Below are 10,697 nucleotides of genomic sequence, written 5' to 3'. Positions count from 1 at the left end.
TTATTGAAGATAAAATTAACTGATAATATAAGAGTTGAATTTGATTGTTATTAACAACATTTAGCTGTTTTTTTATTAATACACTATAGAATGATTGTATAATTGATGAAAATACCCCATAAATTACTCCATTCAAATTTAATGTATTTGAATCAAATGCACTTATTGTAAACCCAATCATTACAATAATACAAGATATTACAGTAAAAATTGAAGACTTCTGTTTTAATATTTTATATGAAAGAATTAGATTAAAAATAATTGTTGTACTTCTTGCAACTTGATAAGTTGAAACTAATACATGTTTTAAGCATATATTACTCAAAGAAACCATTCCAATAAAACATAATGCTAATGGTATCATATGCCTTCCTGTTTCCCATTCAAAATGATTAAAGTGAGTAAATTCAGTCAATCCAAATCTTAGGTGATTTTTATAAATTTTTAGAATTTGGAAGATTGCCAACCCAACTAGTTGTTGAAACCAAGAAACAAATATTGGAAATTCAATGATTCCTGAAAAAATTTTATAGTTCAAGAACACTATTGAAATACTCACAATCATATAGATGGTAATGGAAATTGAAATGCTCGTAATAGATTCTTCAACCTTCACTAATTGAAAAGAATCTGAAGGTTGATTAATATTTAATTCTGTATTGATTAATTCTCTAACTTCTATAACAGGTTCTGTAATTATTTCTCTTTTATTTTGAAAATTTTCATCTTCAATAATTAAGAATTTTCCAACATTGACAAATTGGTTATTACTTATATCATAATTTTCTGTGTTATTATTCTCGTGGCTATTTATTGTTAAATCTCTTTCAAATTCATAATATTTCTGAAAATTAATCAATGAATTATCACCTCCTCTTTCAGGACTTAGTTTTCCCAATGAAAGTTCTATCATTTTTAATCCATATTACTGCCTTTTTTTCTTTTTCTTCTTTTAAATCTCTTTTATATTTTTGTCAAAATATTGCAATTATTTCAAAATTAATCCGATTATCTCTTCATTGACAGATCAATAAATTATTAGCAAACATAAACACTTAAATTTCTGATTCTTTTGATATTACTTTTTTATGTCACATTATTTGTCAATTTTGGCAAATAATTCTTTCAATGACGTGGCAAAGCCAAATAGGCGCCAAATTCATGCAAATTTTTACAGTCTAAGTGCATGCAGGATAAAAATTGAATAGCAAAAAAAAAAAAATCCGTCGAGTTAATTACGTGTAAGTAAACAGTGAATTTAAAATAATGCAAAAAAAAAAAGAAAAAAAAATCAAATAACAATTTTTAGAAAACACACTACAATACCACTCGCAAATTTTCAAGAAAACTGTTTCGAAACGATACTTTTTTATTTTTTAAACAACCTAAACCTCAACGTTTAAGTTAGTTTTAATCCACTTAACTTGTATTATACACATTTTGTTCAGAAATAGTTCATTTATTGAAACTAAATTGGGCTTTTTGATCAAGGAAATTTGGTAAAAATGATTCACTAAAGTGACATTGAAGAGTTGTTAAGATTGAACAAAAATTGTAAATGTGATTGATTTAAAGTTGGTATATTAAATAATTCATCATCTGATTGAGATGGTTGATATTTAATTGAGTTCAATTTGATGAAGTCTTGGCTGGACCCAATCCATTGAATAGAGTGATTATCATCTTTACCAAAAATCCTAAACAATTTTGGGTACGATAATAAAAAGGATTTGTAATTCTTTTTTGAACTATTTCTTTTAGCTTGAATCTTTGCCTTTTGAGACATTAGAACCCCGATTTCCCTTAATTCCATTGTATGTGTTGGTTGATGAATAAGAACATTTGCAAACTCCCTTACGCACAACCAACACTCATAAGCTTGATAAGACTTTACAGAGCTAGGAATTTGATCATTTATACAATTCTTCTCTTCTAAATTCTTTCTTTGAGTTGAATTTTGGTCAAACTGCTGTTTATTTGAAATTGAAGTACATTCCACTTTATTGTCAGTATCTTCTGACAATTTGCATGCACTACCTTCTTTTGAAGTTGTATTCACCCTTTCTTCCGACATTACCACTGTTGCTGTTGAGTTTACATTTTGAGATTGTTCCAAATCATTCTCAGAAAATTCATTCATTGCTTGGATATTATTGTTCATCTGATTTCTTTCTAATTCATATTTCCTTAGTTGGACTATTGAAGGTAGAAATTGTTGAACAATATTTGGCAAAGGAAATTTCAAAGTAACATACAATGCAGAGTGTGAAGGAGAAGGTCTTCTTATATCAAAGAAATTACTATGTTCTTTAATAAATCTTGAAAGTTTCTTCTGCTTAATTTGCCTTAAAGCGTCTCTGGCAAAACATGATAGTTTAGGACCAATGTTGCTTAATGCCATCTTATTATCTGTATTAGTAAGTAAAATGGCAGCAATATCAATACAAAGAATCCAAGATGGACTCAGAATCTTCAAAAGGTTGCTTGCTTGGGTGTAGTAAGCTTCATTTCTATTCTTATCAAGGTAACCAAAACTAAGAGGTGGAACATCTCCTAAACGATAATGCTCCATTCCTCCAAAATTCGTCCCTCCTAAACCAGTTGTAAATATATTATTGTTTCCGTTGTAACCACTACTGGCTGTACTATTTCCTCCATTAAGGTTTAAACCATATCCATGATGATTGCTTGTTCCAGATGAAAAGTAACTTTGAATACTAGACTTTCTGTCATCTTGATAATTATTGAAAAACCCATCATTAATTATTGACCTCATAGATGAAGGAGTTGCTGTAGATGTATCACTCTTGACTGGAGATGCACTAAAAACATTATTCAGTCCCAATTGAGGATTACGTTCCGCAAATAAATTTATCTTCTCCATGTATTTTAAATCATCAATACGATTATGGTTATGCAAGCTATGTTGTTGCTGAGAATTCTGGTATTGATTGTTAACATATGTACTAGAATTCATATTCGGATTCTGACAAGGATTCGAATTTAAGCCAAATTGATGCCCAGGATTCATATTGTTAGGAGGTGAAGGAGAACAAGGTTGTTGGTTGCTATTTGGTAAGTTAAAAGAATCAATGTTTAACATCCAGGGCATCACCCTATCCATATTTAGAAAGCTTTTATAGCTATTAAGTACTCTCTCTTGGTCTCTTGGAGCATTTATGCACTCCATATCTTTTCCAGGGTAATACTGGGAGTTACCTATTGGAGAGGAACATGTCTTAATTAAATGATTACCTCCTAAATTACTTTGAATTATACCATTCTGAATAAGTTGTGATGAACTTGATGAACTTTCATGTCGAAAATAATCATCAAGTCTGTGAAGACATGAGTTTGCCAATGAATTATTTGAAACGTTATGCCACATATGATTATTTAAAATAAACAGAAAAATAGTAATCACTGTGGTTCAATCTTGAATATTAATCCTATCTCCGTATTCTATTTCTTGAAAACTCTTTTATATTTGAATCCTGAGGCAATGGGTCTAAAAAATGCGATTTAATAATTTTAATTAAAGGCATTCAAAAATATGTAAATACCAAAAGAAAAGTAAAAAACTTAACTTATTTATTGCTTTGAGAATATTGTTAAAAAAATTCTGCTGAATAAGCACTTAGAAGCTGAATAAAAGTCCAAAAAACCTTTTTAATCCCAAAAAATTGATTTTCAATACCAAATTTTATCAAATCCTCTCTTATAATTGATGTCCAATAATATCCAGTCACCCTAAAAACAGCAACTCCAATTATATATCTAGAAAATTAGAGCAAAATTCAAAAAATTTGGCTAGAAAAGCACCTAAAACTCTCAAATTTTTACTAGGTACCAATTTTATATTATTTTTTTACCTCTAAATGCTGCCGGCAATAAAATTGCCAAGGTTGACGGTAATTAACGTCGAGTGACATTTAGGCGCCAAAGTTTGGTGTACCAATTTTTATTAATGAGGAGTTTTGCATGCAAGAGGAGCCCAAAGGGGAAAAAATATAAAATGAAGGCGACATGAAAAAATTGTAATGTATTTGGCAATATTAGGGAAGGAAGAATCTGAGAAATTGAATTGTTGAATTTTTTTCTGGAGCGAATTATAGCCAAGGTTTCGGCTATTTTTCGATTTGATAGGATTAATATATTTGAAATTAAAGGGATTGTATGGAAAAAGTCATATAATGGGATAAAATAATAGGTGGGATGGAAGAAGAAAGTGTGATTAAGTGATGGCGTAATGGTGCAAGAAGAGAGGAATTTGATTGAGAGAGGTAAAAGTAAGGATAAGCTACTCGTTTTAGAAGGTGAAGATAAAAGAATTACAAGTCGGTTGGAAAGTTCGGTATGTGGCATAATAAGGGAGTTAATAAATGGAGGAAGTAGGAGTCAAATTTACAATTCAACTTGTTTGGTTTCGGTTATGAATATTCTTCACAGAAATGTCAAGGAAGGCTTCCACTCGACTTTAAGAGATATTTATTATAATAATCCGAGTTTATATACAAAACAAAGTATTTCAGATAAATATATTGCACAAGTAACTCATCTAGTACAGACTCCTCGGGAACTTTTGAATGTGGTTTCCACAGCTAGAGGGAGGATAAGAGGTCCTTTGATAATTCAAGGATACGAAATAGGATTTTGTGAAAGAAGAAGAGAGGTTAGATTGGATTGTATGTCCATTTTTGAAAGTATGGGGCATTCGATAAGTCCTTATTTATTCAAGGGTATGAATGGTTTGAAGTTTAGCTACTATTCAAAGATCAAGTTTGTTTTAGTTGTTGAAAAGGATACGATTTTCCAAAGACTTTTAGAATTTGGATTTCATAAAGAGTTTGATAATTCTTGTATATTAATTACAGCCAGAGGATTTTCGGACCTACCTACTAGGACTTTACTATACAGACTAAGTCAAGATCTTCCAGAAGATACAAAGTTCTGGATTCTATGCGATTACGACTGTTTTGGACTTTCAATAGCAGCAACGTATATAATGGGTGGTAAATCAGGCACTTGGTATGATTCAAGTTTTAGTATCCCAAAACTTTTGCCAATTAAAGTTCCTCCTGTTTCAAAGTTGATAGAGAGCGGGTTAATAGCTACATATAATGTTTTTGATATTACACAAGATGAAATTTCAAGAATAATTAATACCAGAAACAGACTAATGAGTTCAAATGAGATTTCTCAAGAATCAAAATCAGAGTGGAATACATTTTGTATGCAAATGCAGCAGGATCAAAAGAGATTCGAAATTGACTGTATTGTAGAGATTGAGAAGTGGCTAATAAAGGTTATCCGATCAAAATTATCGGAGTAAGTAATTCAACTTTTGTTCATGTGAGCAAACTCCTTAAGTATAGAAAAAATCAAAGAATTGGCTGAGTGCCTTCACCTTTGAATGTTTTAATAGTTTAATTTAATTTTAGCTTAATTTGCATTTCAATTAATTTTAATTTTCTTTATATTCAGATTTGTCCATGTCAGTATCGATTATATTGTATAAGCTTGAAAAAGTCATTTAGGAAATTAGGGGAAATGCTATTGAAAAAGTTTCTCTTGAATTTCACTCATAAGATAAAATAAACCTAATAGTAATAATTATATGACATCTCAATTTTCCTAGTTTCAAATAAATTTCATCAAAAACTGATGATTTTTACCCCAATTATATTTCTTTTTAGAATTTCTTGGTGGGGAAATGGCGCCAACATTTGGCAAAGTCAAGCAGTGAAAATTTAGGTAAGAGGATTATATGGGATAAGGAAAAGGAAAAAGGAGGAAGAAGTTTGCAAATTAGTTGAAGATGAGGCTAACAAATGAAGAAACAGAGGAGTTTCAGAAGTCATTTGCTCCAGTTTCTTATGGCCATCTTTCTCGTCAGTTGGTGGAACACAGTTATAGTGAGTTTTTGGATTTGTTAGGACGTTGTACAAGTGACCCAAATGTGCAAGAGGAAGCAAAAACTTGTTTGTGGGAGTATTCTGCAGAGGTTAGGGAGGTTTTTCTGAGAATTTTAGCAATTGGGAGCTTAAGTAGAATAGTGGATGATATAAACAGAGCGATACAACTTAGAGAGACTTTAGTATCAATGAGGTTTAAACAAAGAAAGCTTGCATTCGATTTTTACCCTGCATTAACAATGGTAGGCACCCCAAGTCCAAATATAACATCAGCAATGGATATGATATTGCTCAAAGATTTTTCTCAAATGCCAAATTTATTGGAAGAATTAGTAACACAACATGGAAAACCAGTAATTGTCCCAAAAATGAGCGAAATACAAGAAAAACTAATTGAGAAGCAGCTTAGAGATGAATTCTTTATTATGTATGCAAATTCAGGAATTTGTAAATCAAGAATGATCCATTTTGATATAGTAAAGGGAAGAATAATGTTGGAAAAGAAGTCCAGATTCTCATTGATTTTAATTTCTGATCTAAAGGAATGGCAAGTAATTGATGCTAAGATAATAATACCTGAGATTTTGAGTTTATATACTGTAACTAAAGAGCAGAATTCTTCTTTTAAAGAGATTTTACAGGCACAGATTTATTATATGTTTAATTGTAGAGAAGATCAAAGTGTTGAACCAGTTCAAGATATAGTGAAAGCACTAGAGAAGGATTCTATAGAGAATGGTTTGGATAATATAAATTCAGAGAAAGAAGAGATTAAGAAATTTGAAAAAGTTAAAGATTTTAAGAAAGATATAGATGTTTTGGGAGAACTATACAAAATATCAAATATTATTACAGGAGAAATAATACTGGAAATGTTTTTAGAGCAGTCAATTTTAAGTATTAAAGAGCGTGGTATTGCAGGTATTTACCATTCTGAAAGGAATGAATATAAATATAAAAATGATACTTACAAGTATATTGATATTTATTTATATAAGAATGCAGATATAACCAATTTAACAAATTTTGATAATGAAGGTAATTTTGATTTTGCAAGATATTCTTTGGTAGGTACCGGCTTAAATAATTCTAATATAGGCCAAACAACAGTTTATAAAAGTATGTTACATAATAGAAATGGCACAAATATAATACTTAGATTTCTAATGATTCCAAATGGTGACATTAAGTGCATTTTATGGCCATTTTCCCTTTTATTTATACATAAAAATGAGTTATCAGATGATGTTAACTCGGTACTTGATATAATAAGTGAGAATGAAAGTTGGAAATATTTATGTAATTGGGAAAAGACAAATCATAATAATATTTTAGATCTTTCAAAAGTTCTGAATCATGTTTCAAATGTTTTTAGATGTTATTTACTGGAATTGTATTCATTAAAGTTAGAAAAGTATTTGGATAAGAATGCAACAATAGAAAGAAATAAATATTCAATTACTTTACGTCTTTTAGACTATAGCGAGTATATTTTAAGCATAGATATATTTACAGGATCTCTAGTAATTAGAGATTCAAATTTCGGGAATAATTCAATTTGGAAAAATTATCCAACATATTATGAGAACATGCAAAAAGCATTACAGAGTAAAACGGATTCATTCTTTCAATTATTACCATATTTGTTGAAATTGACTAAATTCCAAATAATTCGAAATGAATTTTCATTAAATTATGGTTGGAGGCCAATATGCAATGTCCCCACGCCTATACAAGAATCTATATTAAAAGAGAGAAAACTAAAGATTGCAGAATTTCCCGAATTGGAAGAGGATAAAAGGAATGAGGATGAGAATGGGGCAAAGATTAACAAATTTGAAAGTTCTCAAAGTAATTTAATGAAGAACGGATCTAGTGTTATAATAAATACAGTAATAGACAACATTTTAACAATGACAAACATTCTTGCAAAGCCTGAAAGAGCTACTTATACACATATTTCAAGAGACAGAAATGAATTTGACTACTTTTTCTACCCTAAGAAATTTCCAGATAATTCAAGAGTGATTTATATAAAATTAGATACAGAATCATGTGAAGTCCAAGTATTTAAGATATTTTTAACAAAGAACTGTCGTTATACAGAAGATATTGATAATAAGCTTTCTAAGAATAACGAAATTTATAGAATCCTAGGCAAACACAACTTTGAAAACAATAAGAGAAATGATTATTACAAAGGAAAAGTAATTCTTGCTGAATTTGATATTAATTTGACTTGTGCAACAATGGATCAACACTTAACATATTCGGGCGCCAAGGACACGTTGGGCGGTAAAAGTTCCGAATTACATGCACCGGACTTGCAAGTGAAAAATCACTTGCATGCAGAGAATGAGAGTGATAAAGGGTATGTATTAAAATATGTGGGGCTTGATGAAATTGAGATTAGAAGAAGTGTTGGTGAAGTTTTTGATTTTTATTCAGGAAATTTTGAGACAAAACATAGTGAAATTTTAGAGTTACTTGAATTATTAAAGGAGTCAGCAAGTGACCATTATTTTCCATTCAAATTATATTCAAGATTAGATAGAAGCGGCCAGCTTGAACTGAATAGATCAATTTTTTGTATGGGAATAAAGGAGTATAGTTTATTTTTCCAGCCATATAAGGATTTTGAAAGAGACCAGTTTTTATTGGGATTAAATAGAGAAGGAACAAATCTTTCTGAGAAAAGAATTCAATTTAAGATACAAGTATGTAAAATTGGGGCGGGAAAGTTTCCTATTTTGAACAGATCAAAGGATTATTCTGGAGTTCAGAGTCAAGAGAGTTTTTTTTATAGGTTAATATTAGAAACTAATCAAGATAAAGGTTTTCTGACATTTTTTAATAATGGTGAAATTTCTATTCCATTAATATGTAGTTTAAATGGTGAAAATGAGGCTTTATTGTTTGATAAGAACTACAAGATGGAATTTTCTGTTTGTGATGAGGAATGTAATTTTAACCCAAATATATCAAAAGAATGGAAATTGGTTAATACAATCTCCTTAGTTATAAGTAATAATGCTTTAATTCAAGAAGGATTTGTCAGTACTTTTATTGATTATTGGTATCGTATTTTAAGATTTTTACACAAATCACTTGAGACTATATATATGGCATATTATTCTAAACCTAATTATTTACGAAAGGCTGGAAATGAAATGGTTTCTAGAAGAGATTTTCTAATAAAGAAGATATTACCATGGGAAATTGAGTTGGAAATTATTCCATGGTCACTTTTATTTGGTGATTCTTTAAGTAATAAGTTATTTCAAAAGTTAAATTATAAAGGAAGTTTGATTAAGATACAGTTGCTTGGTTCATCAGTAGAACATGGCCAAGTTAACCAAGTAGATAGTGAATCTTTGTCAAATATTAATAATGAATCTTGTCAAGGATTTGAAAACATTGATTTCATTCAAGGAAGAGTAAGAGGAGAAGAAGTAGAATCTTCGGATTTCACTTCTGGAGACCATTTAAGTGATGTTAATGTTGAATCGACAAGTAATAGTAATAGCTATATTAGTGGTGGCTTTATAGATAGTCATCATTTATTGGAAAAAAGAGAATTTATTATTGTGGATATAGTGGACAATTTACTCACAAAAAATCATATTGAGATATATCAAAATTATTTGAGGGATGCACTTATTATTGATGATTTTGGGGATAAAAGTAAGAATATATTATGTAAAGCATTTTGGAAAATCTTAAGATCTTATGAGATATCAGCTTCAATTTCTTTAATTGAGTCTAAAACTAATCCAGATATTCAAGATATACTTCAGAAAGATATTCATGGTCTTTATGATTCATTAAATACATTATCTTTAAAAAGAATTGATGAAATTGATAAATTTTTGTTATCTTTTGGATTAAGAAAAGTGGGAATGCATATCATTTTTCTATTTGAAATTGACCCAAAGGTGCATTATAAGATAAAAATTAGTTTATTTGATGTTCAAAATATTCAAGTTGGAGGTAGTACAACTCAACAGTCAATTGAAGTTATTAATCATACAAAAAGGCTACTTTTTGAATTTATTCGCGGTGGTTTCCTGTCAGATTATTGATTTTGATACTTTGAGTGAAAGTGATATGTCTCTCTTATCAATGTATGATTTAAACAACTATAAAAGACTTTTGCATATTAAAAACAATATCACGAATTATCAATCAGCTTTTAATTCTGAGGGGGAGATATATTACTATCCTGGTTATTTCTTTCAAAGAATATTATGTTCTTTGTCACAATTTTTTACTTCATCATTTTATGTTTCTATTGCATCAGGAGTAACTCAAAGAAAACTTAATAATATGATGGCATATTTAGCAAACAATAATGGTGAATCTGTTGGTAATAATAGTTCAATTCCTCAATTAAAACAGCCTATATTAAATTGGTCAGGAGGAAGTAGTAATAATAATAATAAGGGAGGCGCCAATACCCCTCCTCAATTCATGACACCACTCTTTCGTCCGCTCCCTCCCATACCAACCAAACTCCTATAGAGCCCACTTCCCTTTTCTTCTCCCCTGCTATCCTTCCACTTTCCCATTTCCCCCTTCCCTCACCCCACACCCCCATCGCGCTTCACTCCCCCCTCACCCACCTTCCTCCTTCCCTTTCCCCCATTCCTACCCCACCCCTCCCCTCTTCCTTCACTCTCTCCCTTCTCCCCCTCCCTCCCTTCCCCCCCCTCCTCCTTCCCCCTCTCTCCCTCTATCTTTCCCTTCCTCCCCCTTCCCCCCCTCTCCCTTCCCCCCGTCCCC

General features: G+C 30.6%; 4 protein-coding genes across 4 annotated transcripts; 2 read left to right on the top strand and 2 right to left on the bottom strand.

Annotated features, from left to right (window-relative positions):
• On the bottom strand, nucleotides 1-913 carry Chro.80162 (hypothetical protein; the record flags this gene model as incomplete). The annotated part of the gene is made up of 1 exon (XM_661159.1): nucleotides 1-913. A coding segment is annotated over one exon (913 nt), but the record flags the coding sequence as incomplete, so codon positions are not given.
• Nucleotides 914-1,513: 600 nt separating this feature from the next.
• On the bottom strand, nucleotides 1,514-3,388 carry Chro.80161 (hypothetical protein). The annotated part of the gene is made up of 1 exon (XM_661158.1): nucleotides 1,514-3,388. One exon carries the CDS (start codon nucleotides 3,386-3,388, stop codon nucleotides 1,514-1,516), a length of 1,875 nt encoding a protein of 624 aa, XP_666250.1.
• Nucleotides 3,389-4,249: 861 nt separating this feature from the next.
• Chro.80160 (SPO11 protein) lies at nucleotides 4,250-5,332 on the top strand. The annotated part of the gene is made up of 1 exon (XM_661157.1): nucleotides 4,250-5,332. One exon carries the CDS (start codon nucleotides 4,250-4,252, stop codon nucleotides 5,330-5,332), a length of 1,083 nt encoding a protein of 360 aa, XP_666249.1.
• A 486-nt stretch (nucleotides 5,333-5,818) lies between these two features.
• On the top strand, nucleotides 5,819-9,997 carry Chro.80159 (CG2). The annotated part of the gene is made up of 1 exon (XM_661156.1): nucleotides 5,819-9,997. One exon carries the CDS (start codon nucleotides 5,819-5,821, stop codon nucleotides 9,995-9,997), a length of 4,179 nt encoding a protein of 1,392 aa, XP_666248.1.
• The last annotated feature ends 700 nt before the right edge of the window (nucleotides 9,998-10,697 follow it).

Source organism: Cryptosporidium hominis (assembly GCF_000006425.1).
Source record: "Cryptosporidium hominis TU502 chromosome 8 CHRO018065, whole genome shotgun sequence".
Taxonomy (NCBI): domain Eukaryota; phylum Apicomplexa; class Conoidasida; order Eucoccidiorida; family Cryptosporidiidae; genus Cryptosporidium; species Cryptosporidium hominis.
The sequence above is the reverse complement of the archived record's forward strand: the minus strand, read 5'-3'. Positions and strand labels throughout refer to the sequence as shown.